Genomic DNA, 16,545 nt, shown 5'->3' on the forward strand with positions numbered 1-16,545 from the left:
AGGCAAGGGCTTAGCTACTGTATATAAATGGACTAAGTTAAGTTTACATTTCACAGCCAATTTTGTCCTGCTGGGCTTTTTTCTTGATTTTCATTGTTCTGACAGCATGATGCAGTCAAATCTTTGAATAGCATTCATAGATATAGCTTAAAAGAGAAATTTATAAATGCATTCTTACCAATGAAATTTGCATGTTACGCTTTTTGCAGACTTATTGGTACAACAATACGCCACACATGGTGACAATTTCACCGTAGAGACAGTAAATAACATGAAAACGCTGCAGGAAAATCAGTATTTTCAAGTTCGTTGAGCTTAGTGGGTGGTAATGGAAAGATGGCTGCCGGTGGCTTCACTTCTCGCTATGGTGTGTAACAACTCACCGATACCACAGCTCAGAAAGGATCTAAGCTTGGTTAGGTCTGCAGGTGGTCACTCAACCACAAACAAAGCTCTTTTGAAGCCGCTGACCAGGTGACATAGGAATTTATGCGTCTGCCGAAAGAGTTATTCAAGCCCGACTTCCCGGGGTCTGAGATAACACCTTCAATGACTTAGAATATACAAACGACTGATCAAAGGAATGTTTATGACCTTTCTTATCAACCAAAAGGGAGTCTCTGGCGTCGCCCCTCCAGGGGGCACTCCTGGAACATCGAGATGGAGCAACAGCACCGCCAAGTGGTGAAACTTGGGACTATCCTTAGTGACAGATCTTACAAGTAACCGCATTTTACAGGTTTATACCATGATAATTCTTGACAGATAACTGAACTACGAATGATTCATGTTATGTCTTTGTGTGTATGAAAGTCCTATTTCATTTGTACTCCATAAGGAATGAAAGGTAATCAATATCTTTTAGTTTAGCCAGATTAAGCAAGTAGGAACTACCTCACAAATTAGTTTATGATGCATTAATTGCGATTGGTGCTAAATGTGTTGTGTGGGAAAACTGATTTGCCAGACTGACCAAATTTAATGCCAAATTATTAACTTTAGATTTAGATTTAGACTTTAGATTATAAATGACTGATGAAGAAAGGATTTTGGTCATTGGTTTCTCCTGTTAACCAAAGTAAAGCCAACGTGTTGCCCCTAGAGGTTATCGAGGTAATTACAATTTACCTCTGTAATGTCCAGATTATGAAATCGTCAAAAAGATGACCCAATTAACGCTACAGGTGAGTCCATTCATATATAAGTCCATGGATGTTGCTCACTGTAGTCCAAGGAACGCTCAAGAAGTTTGTATGAAAGCACAGACACACTGAAAATTAGAGGGAACATTGGTTGAAAGTGGTTTTCTCCTCATCTCCTTTTTGAATGCGGATAAGATGATAGGCATTCCAGAGATCAAACTTTGTGAAGATCTGGGCATGGTAAAAGGGCTAGAAGAGGGGTCAATGAGAGGCGATGAGTACTTATCTTTTAACTGTTTTCGCATTGAGGCCCCGAAGATCAACACAGGGATGAAGGGTAATGTCTTTCTTCTCAACAAAAGAAACCTGCCCCAACGGGCAAGTAGGAGGGTACTAGAAGCCAGAGATTCGGAAATGCATGTTTCCATTGATTCTCGCTCAGCGCGGGAGAAGTTGAAGAGTCTACTGGTGAGAAGGGGAGTCTTTGGGAGGAGGTCTATGGCACAATCGTAAGGGTGTGTGTGTGTGTTTGTTTGGGGGCAAGTTGAGCGTTTGCGCTGTACGAAACATGGTTGCCAGGTCATGATATTCCATTGTAGTGCATCAAAGAGAGGTTTGGGCTCCCAGGAGAATGTGAGGGGTGCCCTGAAGCAATGCCAGCTTGTGGAACAGCGGAGTCCAGGCGCAGTGATTTTGCCTAGGTTCATAACGATTAGTCAATCGATGTTTGCGTTATGAACCTTCAGCCCATGCAGAAATAGGATAGCCGGGGACAGGGGCAAGGGGATGGCGAATAGCTGAATGGTTTCATGATGATTGCCCGTGATGGTAAATGTAAGGGAAGCAATGCAATGGGTTTCTCTGTGAATGAGTCTGCCATCTACAGCCTCAACATCCTTGGGTACAACAAAGGACTCAAGGGTGATATTAACTTGAGTCACAAAGGCTTGGTCGATGAAATTGTCTTCTGCACCCGAGTCTACGAGGACATGAAGAGGCATAGTTACAGTATTGCAAGTTAGCTTAGCAGAGAGAGTCCCCAAGTACCTGACAGGGGTTGGAATAAAAGGTTCCCGGGGATGGGTGGGCAGGGTTGCCGGAGGAACAGGAGTGGTAGGGCAGAGTTAGAGTTGGGGTAGAGTTGGTTGGAAATCTAGTCCAGGCGTCTGTCAAGCTGGGTCATGTTGGCATTGAGTTTGCTGAAGGAGTCCATGAAGGGCCTTTTCATGAAGCCCAACATGAGCTCCTTGAGAGGTCAAGGCCTGCCTGATCTTATCAGTCTCTGTGGGGTACATGGTGGCCAGAGAATTCTGTTGTGGTTTGTCCGGGTTGGACCCTGAAATGCAGAGACAGCGACGAGTGGTAAAAAAAAAAAATGTGTAACAGAGTTTATTCTCTAAGGTCTGGCAAAAAAACAAAAATACTCTAGAGACAGGCAAAAACAGGCATGCAGAGGGTGAGCCGGCTGGAGAACTATAACCAAAACAGAAATCCAAGGCAACGGGTTACAACAACCTTGCAGTAACATCCAGTATACTGCAAAAACTTATCACTCGGAGATACACTGTGACACTAACGTATGAGATGGAATTCTCTGGCAACATCCAGGCTTTTTATGGAGGAGGTTGATTCACTCATTGAGCTCAGGTGTGTTTCATCATCTGCCAGCCACACCCACCTGCCTGACCTGCCAGGAGAAAAGCAAAGACCTGCCATGCACAAAACCCAATCATGACAGGACTCTATGATGTTCAAAGCTTTTGAAATCTTTTTGTGTCCTTCTCCTGCTTTAAATATGTACATAAATTTGTCCTGGACCAGCCTGGTGTATGTTCTTTAGTCTTTATAATGCTGTTGTCTTTAATGTGACACCTGACACCATCACAGAACAGCTGTATTTATACTTGATTGAGACTTGAGACTTGATTACACACATTGCACATTACATGTTGTCATTAGGGTAACAGGTGATTAACTAAGACATCACCGAGAAACCGGGAAGTTTGAAATAAGATATACCCTTTGTTTCACTTCACGATTGTGTGCTACTTTGTGTTTAACTTTCACATTTAAATTCAACGAAATATATTTATGTTTGTGGTCTCGTACCATGCAAAAATGTTGTAAAACTCAAGGGGGATTAATACTATTCCAAGGTGTTGTATATGTTTAGTCATGAGTAAAACTGTATCTAAATTACCAGTGGCTTCTTCGGCCATGTGGAATGTTGGCATTGAGTTTGCTGAAGGAGTCCATGAAGGCATTTGAGAGATCTGAGTCTCTTTCCAGAGGGGAGAATGGTGAATGTCCATAGTTGTTTCCAACCTTTTTTGTAATTGTAGTTGTCTGTGAGGGGAAATAATAGCCCAATGGTTCTCTTTACTGCATTCACCACATGATGTAGGACCTTCCTGTCCTCTGCTGTGAAGCAGGAGGACGACATTGTGTAGCAGTATGCCAGGATGCTTTAATTGTTGACCTTGTAGACGTTACAAACAGATGATGGGTAGCTGAGCCTCCTTTAACTCTCTGAAATAAACTCACTGTTGGGACTTACCATCTGAGAGATATAGCCGAGATGTGCACTCCCCATTGATAGAAAGGGGTTTTAGACTTTACTGATATACTTTCTGAGTTCCTTGGTCTTGGATGCATTTATGTTAGGGTTATTTTAAGAGACACACATTGCTGTCTAATCCTACTAACATGTTGTCATCAGCAAACGATGATAATGTTGGTGGCAGTTGTGGGTGAAGTCGGAGAAAAGGTGGGAACTTTGTTCAGACTCCTGTGGAGTTTCTTTCCGCAGGATAAGAATGGAAGATTCATTATATCCCGCTCTGACATGCAGGGGTTTGAAGTCTAAGAAACATGCACATCGTAAACTGTCGAGTTCAAGTTCAGTTTAGTTTATTACAAGTTTACAACGTTGATGACAAGTTCACAGATATATAAGATGTGAGGTTTTTTTTCTCAGAATATTTTTGAATAGTGACTATTATTTTAACCTAATTTCAGTAGAGGTGGGATTGTTTTGTAGGATCTTGATATGCAAAATGTGTCTCCCTATTAAACACAGCATCAAAACAAAATGCTTCTCATGCTTATTTTATGTTCTTATAAAAAAAAAATGTCTTTTGAGCAAAGCAAAACTGTTTATCTTCTTTGTTTTTGTCTTATCTTTTTTTTTTATTCAGGACAACATGATGCTAGAAAAAGCCTGTATGGCAGTTGAAGAAGCAGCTAAAGGTGGAGGCGTTTATCCTGAGGTATTGTTTGAGGTCGCTCATCAGTGGCACTGGCTGTATGAGCATTCAATCATGGGAGGCTTAAGCCATCAAAGAGACACTTTAGGACGGTGTGGGGCCAATGGATGTTTAAGTAGAAGGACCCTAGAGACCAACTGTGACATTTTCGATAATGGAATCAATGTGGATTCGGCTGGGGTAGCAGTCACAGGTTCAGTCACAGCAGCAACTATTTTACCTGTTATCTCTGTGGGCTCTAACATATATCACTCCCACGGCATGTCAGGGCAGGTGATGGCACATGCTCATGCCCATGGCCTTCAACACTACGCCACTATCCAGACCCATCTGCCCACAGTTTGTACCCCTCAGTATTTGGGCCATGCTCTGCAGCATGCACACAGACCTGCTGTCTTTCCTGTGTCCGGAGATACACACCCACAGGTGAAATATACTCTTTAATATAAGTATATTTGATTTTTTGTTTGTTTGTTTTTGTATGTGACAGTACAGAAATTACCCTTATGTCACTGGTTCCCTTAAAACCTGACGTGATTTATCTTTTCAAAAACATTAATTTAAAAAGATATACTTTAGAAATTAAAGATAACTGAGTAAATTTCTTATCGTTGCATATTCATTTTCTTAGTGCAGTGTGTTTCTATGTCTTACCACCAGGGTATGCACCCAGCCTTTATTGGTGCCCAGTACCCCTTTTCAGTGGCTGCTGGTCCCTCGCCTTCCATGACAGCAACTGCTGTGACCTTCCCTGCAATCCCTGTGCAATCCATGACGCAGATTGCCTATCCCTACCATTCTGAGAACACTCTACCAATTAACACTACTGTAGCAGGTCAGGACTGTCGGGGTGTGGGAGTGTGTGTGTTTGTGTGTCATGTATACATTTAAGACAAGTTACTGTTTTTAAACCACATTTATTCTACATCTGCAATATTTTGTAGTTGGCAGTATCCATGCTGGCTCCACTTTACAGACCATTCAGGGTTCCTCTCTTTCTTCCCAACCAAGTGCTTTGGTCAGCACTTCCTGCCCAGTCGAGGAGGAACACCACCACCAGCCAATCAGCCAACAGAGCATGCACTATCTGCATTCATCTTATAGAGTTGGTGAGAATTGTTTTCTTATTCAAACATTGGGCATCATACACTAACAAATGAGGAGGAATATTCGTACGCTGCGTACAAGTTGGGCATAATGCAAAATCACCATCTGATTCATGACACGTGCGTACCAGCCCGCTTTGTTCTTGCGACTGTATATTTGATGAATCAGAATTCGTTCTAAATGAGAGAGTGTGCCCGTGGCGCCCTCATGTACATAACCCGCGCCATCCCTCCTGTCATTGTGTTGTGTTCTGTGTCTGCGACACCACCACCACCTGCCTGTCATCTGGTTTGATTCCTCAGTTGCCTTGACGACAGTGGTGGGCAGAGCCGGCGCATCTGCGGCGTGTCATAATCAGTTGGCCTTTTAGCCTAGCCGCTGCTGACAGAAGGCGTCAAAGTATTCTCCACGCTGCTTTGCTTGCTGCTTACGACAACTCCTAGCCTGGTTTTGATAAGTATTCGCGTCACTTTTATACCCGCTTTAGTTTTGTATTGTCCGCAGTGGCTTAATAAGCCCAATTCACACTGACTGCGGAACGGCTGCGGTGCGTTTTCCGTACGGCGGCCGTATGGACGCCACAAGGATAGAACGCATTCAAGTCTACGTGTCAATTCACACGAGCTTCGGTGCGGTGCGGAACGACTGCGGCGATGCGGAAGGTTTCTGTTAGGATTATTATGTATATATTATTCCATATTTTCTCTTTTATTGCATAGAGTTAATTTTAAAGCATATACTCAGTACTTCACTATCAGTTTGGGTTGCTGTATGTGTATTCAACCTAAGGACGTCTGGAATGCGGGAATGAAGAACTTCACACCAGGACAGGAGACAGCATTCAAGGATTAGTGATCAAAGGATGTCTTCTGTGTTAATGACTATTGTATTTGTGATGCCACAACGCTGCTATTTCTCCGCCTCTTTTTGTGACCATTTGTTAGCGAACTCTATGAAAAGACAAGAAATGTGAATGTGTGTCAGAGTGGGCCAGAGGATTGTGACCAGCACACATCTCTTGCTCATCTCTCCTTGTACAAGTAAAGGCCTTGTTTTTTTCTCATTTTAATGTCTGTCTCCTCATTTGTGCAGTTTAAAAATGTCATAGATGGTGTTTAAACCTGACATTTATTTGGTCCTTCGAAGAGCCGGAAGCCAAGATGCCTAAGGATTCCAGCGGGTGTGGTGGACTCCAGAAAGACCATGGCCATGGCACAGGCTCCCTAGAGTGAGCCTAAGATCCTTTTTGAGGACTGGAAATTCTACCCGCCAGCTGGGATCTACAGGCTGACGGCTTTCCGATGGAGAGAAGACATCTGGGTGAGAAAAAGTTTACTTTCCGGGGGAAAGTGTGAATGAATGTCGACGTAAAATCTGCGCGAAGGTACTGTCGCAGCCTGCACGAAGGTACTGTGTGGGAGGAAAAACCTTGTGAATACTAGTCAATGGCAAGTGAAGGGAACGGAGCCCAGTAACGTCCGTGTAAAGAGACGGAGTCGTGTACGTACTTAAATTCCGTGTAATGCTGGAAAAGGCCTTGTGTGAGTGTGTGAAGTGAATGGAAGTATAGTGTCACTTGATACTTACTTCATTTTAAACAAACAGGATTGTAAGTGACAACTCATTGTGGAAGCAAAGGCAAGAATTCTCCGCCCTGTTGGGTAGAAGCTTGAGAATTACCACAGTGAGAAATTTCTTGTCACCCTGTTATTCGAACATATCAGTCCTTAGGAAACTCTAGGTTCGCGGACTGTACCAAATTCATATAAAATGGGGGAAAATAAACAGTAAAAGTGAGCTACAAGATGAACTCCAGTAAGGATTGGAAGTTCATAGAAAAATTAGATCCATCTAAAATATAGCATTGAAATACGTGGATTACAAGATATACTTTTGCTGGCCAGCTTAATTTACAATAGTAAAAATAATAACAATAATAATGGTAATCCACTACAATATTAAATAAGGAATAAAATGAAATGGAAAGTTGGAGCTTTAACAGCCTAATGATATCGAGGCATCTGTAAAAGTGTATGTGTGTGGCTTCTCACTGTGTTTGTCTCTGTGAGCTCTTGTGTATGTGTCTGTGTGTCATATTGTCTAAAGATGACGGCTAAAAGGGTTTAAATTGTGTATAAGGGGTTGTTAGATCGTGTCTAACATAACTATGTTAAAACTGTGAAATTGAGAAATTTTGTTCTGTATCAAATATGAGGTGCGCGGACCAAAAAGTGGTCCCACAAGGGGTCATCACCCAGTCCTCAGGTGAAAATTGTGTGTTTTTGTTTTTGGATGGTAAAGCTAATTGTTTGAGAGTGAGTTAAGTAGGTGATTGATGACAAGTTGTTGAACTTTTGACAGGAAAAAAAATCCTTTTTGTTGGATTGTTTTGAGCATGGGAAATGATAAAAGTAAGAGAGAAACGTGAAAGTAGAATTGTGATGGTAGAATTAGAACAACTGGACAAAGAGAAGATGAATTAGTGGATGATTTTAAAGTGGGATTTGTGAAGTGTTTAGAACAAGTTGTGGTGGTGTAGATGATGATAAGACAGGTAGGAAGTGTAATGTTAGAGGACACTGAGTTAAGAAATTACCCTCAAAAGTACAAAATAGATAGTTTAAAATGATTAGAGGATTTAGAAAAACACAGAACCGGTAAAGGACTGCTGTTTTAGTCATATAAATGAACTAATATGATTTTTATGGAAAATTGACAGTGATAGGAAGCAATGTAAGTGATTAATTACACAATTATACAATTTCTATTCTAGGTTTAAATGACAATTAAAAATTGTGATCAGATGACAGGCAAAATGTGTAGTTGTGATGATTATTTAGGTGAATGATTTTTTAAATAAATAAAAAAATCAATAACTTTTGGAAGAAGATGGTGTTATAACTGAATTTAATAACTGAGAAGATTTTTGGTTATTATTGGGAAAATAACTAAGTGGTACAGATATTGAGTCGAATTTTAAATATCACTATCTTTGATATGGAGTAAAGGAATGATTTAATGTTAAGCAATAAAGATATTTTTATACCTAATATTATGCTACCTCACTACATTAGGTGGGTGTGAAGCTCTGATAGTTGGTTGTATGTTTGAATGTTGATCAAATTAAATAAAAATGGATAGATTTCCAGATAAGTTAAAGATTGACAGGGAGTGGTAAAATTAGGACTCAGACGCAGAGATAAGAATTGACCTCTAAGGTATTTATGGATATAAAACACCTCATTCTGAGGGAAAAGCAAAAGCTATAAAATAAAATAAAATAAAATAAAATAAAAGCGCTCCAAAAGAGAGGATAGCTAACAGGCCACAGAAAAGTCATTTTTAAACTGAAACTATACTGTGCCTATGAAAATTTACGAATAAAGGTTTACACAGAAGACAACTGACAATAAGGCTGAGTAATTAAATTACAAACATTTGGCACAAGACATGAAGTGGGGAGGTGCAGTCTGACCCCTTAGAGAGTGTGACCCTCCTCCACTTTTTGTGAACAAGAATTTAGCAAGTCTCTCCTTCCTGTGAAAGATTTATGATTGAAGTGGAAAATTCCTACCTGTAAAGAGGCAGAACAATTCTTGATTACAGACTTTGGTTAGAAGAGTATGTTTAAATTATGGTAATGAACCCTCTAATGAGTGTATAAAGTTAAGGCAAATGATATAGATTATTTGATAAATAATGCAAATCTAGTCTACTAAATACTAGTTTAAAGAAATTTGAAACTTTGAATTAAGTAAGTAATGATGGTTTTCAGCTATGACTATATTGTAAAGTGTGTAATGGCACCATTTGTCAAATTGCCAAATGGGGAAGGCCTTGATATCACACTGATAATAGAAGCTTCTATATGGAAATGCAATGACTTCATGTCTTTCTAACAGAGTAAGACAGGTAGTAATTTAAACCTTGTTGACTGAATTTGAAAATACTTACTAGGAGTTAAATGTTCTAAAAATTCATTACTGTGGTGTTTACATTTACTAATAGATTTGGTGTGACTCTTGCAGATCCAGATTAGAGAACAACATAAAATTGTAAGAAAGAGCCTTTACAATGTTGTTTTGAATATAGTCCTGAAGTTTGTATAAAAGATTAGTTATACGGAAGAGTGTTTTCCTAATTGAATTCTGATTTAGCTCCTGCTGTGATTGACTGTGGAATTTAACAAATTCTCCCTCACCAGAACCTGATAAGTAAAATAGGCATTGAAGGGAAAAGATTATTAAAATGGTTTAGAAGGCAAACCTTTTATTAGTGGTGAGTTATTTAAAATAAATAAATAGCTGAGATTTGTATTTGTTTAAGAAAAAAAAAATGGCATTTATAATTGAATTTGAATGTTCTTAAAGGAGCACAATTATTAATAGTTGCTTTTCCACCAACAAGCCCAGGATCTTTGAGTTCTGGGTAAAGTGAGTTTTTGGTTGTAAAAGTTTAGCAGGGAATTTAGAATTGTTTTTACAGTGTTTTAGAGTTCTCTGTAATTAATTTAAATGAGTCTGATTGAGTCGAGCTGATGTAAAAATACTGACCCCTCAAAGTAACCACCCTAGGTTAGCGAGACCCTGCTGCCGAGATAGTACTTGGATGCCCCAGAGGAATTTTTATTACCCTGGTAATTGTTGTTGGTGGAAAAACGGCCATTTATTTGAACAAGGTGAACATAAAAAACAAAGATGAAACGAAACCAGTAAGCAGAATTATATTAAATTGGATTAGACCTAGTCTTGGTGTCTACATTAGATGGCAACATGGTAATAAAAAGATAAGCTGAGTAGAAAAAGGGATATCGCTATGTGAAAGGTGTAGGATCTTTGCATTTTTACGACGTAGTCTATATCCTAAATAAATTCTTAAATGGTAGCTGACGCCTTACTACAAAAAGCGAGGGAACTGATTGTAAAGACGGGAGATGATAAGCTATGTCACTCTGAGCATAAATGTGAGAACGAAAACAATGTCACACCTACGAGTGTCACAGTTGACTGACTACCTGTAAACTGATGATGAGTTTGATACAGTGACACTGCATATAACAATTATGGCAGAACAAATAGAGATGACAGAACTTTTGTTTTTCTTTAAAACTAAATAGGAAGAACTGTTTAACCTGCTTCCTTATGAATTCATTCATTCATTCATTCATTCATTCATTCTGATGTTGGGTTTCTTGACAACATGTAAGTAAGTGGAAATCAGAGCAAACAGATCAGATATCATCTATGCTAAAGTTGATTTATTTGAGTAAAATGCTGAATTGGAGATAAATTAGACTAGTGATTAAGGACTCGCAAAGGGCAGGAGTGCTGATTGAAAATACTAAACTTACTAACTGGAAATATATTATTAGATAATTTGGATTCTTGATGAAAATTTGAGGAATGAATAAGTACTATAACAGTACACCCAAATTGTATATTCTGATCTAAATTTGCACTGGAAGGGAAATATACATACATATATATATATATATATATATATATATATATATATATATATATATATATATATATGTATGTATGACACATATATATATATATATATATATTATTACTACAAGGATATTGTGAATGTCCCACAATACCCTCTCAGGCAATTCGAAATTGTTTGGGTACATTTGGGAAGTCAGATTTTGACTTGCATGGACAAAATTCTTTTATGGCATGATAGAAAATTGAGCTGTGAAATGAAAACCAGCAACAGCTAAAAAGAAAAAAAAGAAAGAAGAAATTGGAGATTGATGTAAATAAAGGTATATTACACTTTTGTGCAACAAGGGTGTAATATTTAGATTGTTTTGATTGTAAAGTGGTTATGATGGAGACCCAATGATAAACAAAGTTATTTTGTCGGCCCTAACATTTGAAACAAATTACAAAATGATATTTAAATTCCTGAGTGAAATTGTGACCTGTTATGAACTTTTGATGTTTGTGATTATGCTGTTTTAAAACGAAAACACCCACAGGTTGATTTGGCTGTGCAATTATACATGAATTGGGTGGATAATTATGCTAGCAATGTTACTATTGAAATTGAATTGAGATACTGATAACAACGACAATGTTGTGACAAATTTGAATAGATAGATGAATGTGAAAAATGCAGTTTGTGATTTAAATTGAACAATGATAGTAGTGGCTTTACAAAGATATTGGAAGGCCATTTGAACAGACAATTGATTGCTGACATGGTTATGAGTTTGTTTAGAATGCATGAAGTAGAATTTAAGCCAGTATTTTATATTATTTGTTAACAAGATGATTGATATTCATGGTGGCTTTGTTATTAACTACATATAGCTTTGGGAAAGATGTGTTACATTTAAACTTGATTATATGGCTGTAAACAATATAAGATGTAGTATGATGTAGTATGATGAGTTTTGAAGAAATGCCAGACTACGACAATGCTATGGGCGGATTATAACGTTCTACCCCTCCAAGACATGTGAACTACAGTGTTCTTTCGCAAATTAGGGCCAGAGCGGTGAAGGCTACAGGGTCCCTATTGTTTTTAAATTCCATAGTCATTTTAAAAAAGAAAAGAAAAAAAAAATGTGCTGATTTTGTGGATTTTTGTACAACTGTGTAATTTTTTGAGAAGGGGAAAATGACTGAATGAAGGTTAACCCACTGATATACGAGGGAACACTGTAGTGGAAAAAAAAAAAGGAAAAATTAAAACCTTTTGTAAATATTATGAAATTATTTTAAATTGCATGCAGCATAAGATTATATGAAGTGGGTTGGATAATGATTTTGAGTTGTGAGCCATAAAGATGTCTCAAAAGGGGGGAGTTGGTAACAATACTGCAATACCGCATATAAATTTTATATTTTTAATTTTTTATGTTTTTACGTTTTTGGAATTTTGTTTTAGAATTTTGTTATACATGGAATTGATGTTTCTAATATTCTACAATTTCTGTTAGTGGCTATGGATTTTATGGAATTGAACAAAAAGTAAGACAATGTCAATATTAACAAGTACTGATTGATGGTCTTAAAAAAATTAACAATGAGTTGAAATTGTTCCAGAAAAACAACTGGATGTTATTATTATGGCAGAAGCATTGTGTGAATAGATCATGTCTCTATATGACGTACTAGTTATTTGGAGTAATGAATGAAAGTCACTTTATATGTTACATTGTTAAGGGAAAAAGAGAAACGAGAGAAAAATACATGATTAAAGCATGGAGATAAGATAATTGATGATTAAGTAATTTGGGAAATTGTAAAAGGAACAAGACAGTTAAGCTCGTTTGAAATTTCGTGTGGTGGACCATTTAAATTTGCCTATTGTAATGACCTGTTAAGACATACAGATGAAAGAAATTGATTTAAGTGACTATATGAGAAGATTGTTTCAATGATAAGTGAAAATGTTTAATCAAATGCCAGATGACTCTCTATCTCAGCAGGAAGGCAAGCCTCCCATCAAGGGTAGTGACTGACTTTGATTAAAGGTCCAGCCTAAGGTGGGAAGGCCCTTGTAAGTGTTGTTGGCCCCGAAGGTTGTGAAGATCGCTGAACGACTCTCCTAGATTCACCTATCACATGGCACAAAACAGGTACCATTGACTAACAGCTTGCCAGGTTGCGGAGCGAAGCCTGACTGAAGTGAGGTCAGAGGAGAAACAAGCAGCTTGACTAGCTGTGAAAAGTCTGACCAAGTAAGTCAGTGAAGACTTTGGGAGCACATTGTTGGCTACCCTCAAAGTTCCCCCAACCGCTGCGAAGTCCAGGACCTGTCTATTGTGCATGATGTGTCAGAAGGGACAATTCAAGGAGACGAGTCCCTTTCCTGAATCGAATGGAGAGTAAGATGCGATCAGACAGTTGGGGCTGTCTTTTTGATTTTTGATGTTTGTTTTTGTGGCCATCTTGAAGAGGAAGAGAGACAGATGGTTGAATTATTAATGCTGAGAATTACATACAGAAACATTGGACATTGCGCACACTGGATTTTAAACATTGGATAATGTACACACATTAGAGCAACAACACATTGATTGCACTTTAAAGACGATACGTTGAATTATATTGTGCTTATGATAATTTTACTAATATGGTGTTTTGTGATGGAAAGAGAAATGTTACGTCATGCTCTATGTGATAGTGTTGACAAAGGACTTATTTGTGTAATGGGAAAAAAATGTGTTATGCACTGTGATGGTGATGTTTTGCTTATTTAACAAATACATGGTATGAGACTTTGAGTAAATATGTGTAGCGATAATTGGGTCGTCTTTTGGACGAATTAATAATCTGGACGTTACAGAGGTAAATGGTATTTACCTCGATAACCTCTGGGGCACCACGTTGAATTTGCGTGGGTTAACAGGAGCAAACAACGACCAAAATCCTTCTTTCATCAGTCATTGATAATCTAAAGTCGCCACACTCGATATTCAGTGGTTCGTTGTACTAACAAAAGAATAATAATCCACTCGGAAACACAGATGACTTAGGCGGAATAAAGTTTATAAAACATGCATTTATTCACGATTGCTACACTACAGAATCAAAATACTGCCTATCTAACTATTCTACCGCCAGAAGAAAAGAAATAAAATAAAGCGAATGAAAATAAGGAAGGAATGCGAATGAATAAAGAAACAGGGAAAAGAGAAAATTTGACCTGCCAGATTTGTGATGTTTCAAACGTAAGTGGCACACAGTGGATATGCCGAGGTAGAAATCAAGCGCACTTACGAGACCTGGAGTTGCGTAGCAACGAACAGAAGTGGCGGCCTTTTTGACAAGGGGGAAAAATAGTCAATGTTCGTTGAAAAATGCAAGAAAAAAAAAGGTTTATTCCACAGGTTAGCAGGGGAGCCACGCCAGGGGCCTGACGTAGTTGCGCGGCTCGTCCCTTGATTGGTTGGTCGACTTGGCGGGGTTGGTTCTGCCGGACGGCTGCCCGGCTCCAGTGTTGCAGCTCGGTCAGTACGCGCCTGCGTACGGGGAAGGCCAGCCGTTGGAGGTGCGTTGGCACTGCGGCGGAGCGCCACCGAGTAGCAGGTGCGGTGCGCGGCTTAGGTGCACAACCTTGAGTCCGGCGGTGCGTTGCAAGTGTACCCGGGACCGAGAAGGTCGGGCGGGTGAGCACCGATAGTGGAACAAAAAAAACAAAAAAAACGAAAGAGTCTTTAGTCAGCGTTGCAGTTGACTTGCTTTGGCGTGGCGTGGAGCGAGGATCCGATTTCGTTAACGGATCCTGCTAGGGAAGAAAAAGGCCACGTGGTTTGCAAGTCTCTTAGAACAAAGAGTTCGAGCAGCCTGGCTGGGCCACTGGCAAGTCGGGCCAGAGTTTTTGGAAGAGCTTGTGAGAGCAGGAAGAGGGCAAGAGCGCAGGAAGAGGGCAAGAGGGCGGGCAGTTGTCTGCTCATCCTTTTTATAGTCTCTGGGTGGGGCGAGCAGGTGAAGGCACACCCTTCTGTTCGCTCGCGCAGACTCTCAGAGGAAAATTATTAAAAAGGTTAATAATTTGGCATTAAATTTGGTCAGTCTGGCAAATCAGTTTTCCCACACAACCCGTTTAACACACATTGTAATTAATGCATCATAAACTAACTTGTGAGGTAACTTCTACTTGTCTAATCTGACTGAACTGAGAGACATTGATTATCTTTCATTCTTTATGGAGTACACATGAAATAGGATGTTCATACACACAAAGATATAACATGAATCATTCGTAGTTCAGTTGTCTGTCAAGAATTATCATGATATAAATGTGTAAAATGCGATTACTTATGTGAATTGTCACTAAGGATAGTTCCAAGTTTCGCCACTTGGAGGTGTTGTTGCTCCATCTAGACGTTCCAGGAAGGGCGAGGCGCCAGAGTATCCTTTTGTGATTGATAAGGAGTCATGAACATTCCTTTGATCGGTCATTTGTGTATTCCAAACCATTGGAGCCATTTGTTCGGGCTCCGAGAAGACTGCTTGAAATACACTCCTTCGGCAGACGCATAAATTCCTTTGTCACCTGGTCAGTGGCTTCAAAAGAGTTTTGTTGGTGGCTGGGTAGCCACCTGCCGAGCTGACCACGCTTGGATCCTGTCTGGGCAGTGGAATATTCATGCACTGCAGAGAATTTGCTTTAGGAGAAGCAAACTTAAAAAAAAATTAGAGGGTGAAATGGACCTAGGCAATAGTTGTTACAGACCCCCCTTCGTCAAGCGGGATGAATCTTCAGGATGTCCAGGTTGGCGGGTCCAGATGATGCGTGGCCAGGGTCCAGGCCACGGTCAGACGGCCGGAGTCCCACTCACGCTCTGCTGCAACACTCAAGACATACCACTGGTGCCACTTTTCCCTAACCTCTGCCTGGTTATGTGTATGCAGGGTATGTCTGTGTGTTTTCAATGTGTCTCTATGTGTATTCAGTTAACAGTGTGTCTAACTTGGTACTGTGTCAGCTAACTGAGGGACTCGGGTCCCAAAACAGGCGCGGGCCTGGGAAAGACGCAAGACGCGAAGTTCCAAACAAAAGAAAAGGAAGAAAACTTTTCCTAAGGCTATAAGGCTAGTATCATATAATGAGTAACTAGGGGAAAACGAACAGCAAATTAAAGAAAAGAGAGAGAGAACGAAAAAGAGGCTTTCGCCTTCTAAAACTCAAAAAACCCGGGACTATACTCAGGCTATAACTCTCTTATAAAAATAGGGAGGTTGTCTCAGGCACCTGCGTGTCGGTGCAAATCTCCACCCCCTGGGGGTGTTCGTCATAAAAAAAAAGAAGTCTTAGGTCGGTTAGCGCGACACTATCGTTGCTAGGTACTTAGCTATCGCATCTTCCTATAGCGTAATTAAACGCCCAAAAAGTCGTGCGCTATCCAAGAATAACTGAAGGAAAAGGGAAAAAAAAGGGGGAGGAGGGGAGAAAAAGAAATGAAAGAAAAAAAAAATCTGAGTATCCTCGGCAGTCACGCTAGACTAAGGGAAGGAAGGCAAAGGGGCTTAGTTAGATTAGCTAGACTCACTAACGCTTTAAAA

The 16,545-nt window shown here is 39.6% G+C and overlaps 1 protein-coding gene across 9 annotated transcripts in view; it reads left to right on the plus strand.

The window, feature by feature from the left end:
* Positions 1-16,545, plus strand: part of zswim8 (zinc finger, SWIM-type containing 8) — a 1,066,004-nt gene that overhangs the window by 917,093 nt on the left and 132,366 nt on the right. For 5 of the 9 annotated variants that reach the window (XM_077494401.1, XM_077494404.1, XM_077494405.1 and 2 more), the window contains 3 exons: positions 4,340-4,834; positions 5,069-5,243; positions 5,353-5,517. In XM_077494401.1, coding sequence (XP_077350527.1) covers positions 4,340-4,834; positions 5,069-5,243; positions 5,353-5,517 — 835 coding nt within the window. Of the gene's footprint in view, positions 1-4,339; positions 4,835-5,068; positions 5,244-5,352; positions 5,518-16,545 lie in introns of those variants that run through there. The other 4 variants (XM_077494403.1, XM_077494408.1, XM_077494407.1 and 1 more) reach the window with 4 other exon arrangements.

This window comes from Festucalex cinctus, chromosome 14 (assembly GCF_051991245.1).
Source record: "Festucalex cinctus isolate MCC-2025b chromosome 14, RoL_Fcin_1.0, whole genome shotgun sequence".
NCBI lineage: Eukaryota > Metazoa > Chordata > Actinopteri > Syngnathiformes > Syngnathidae > Festucalex > Festucalex cinctus.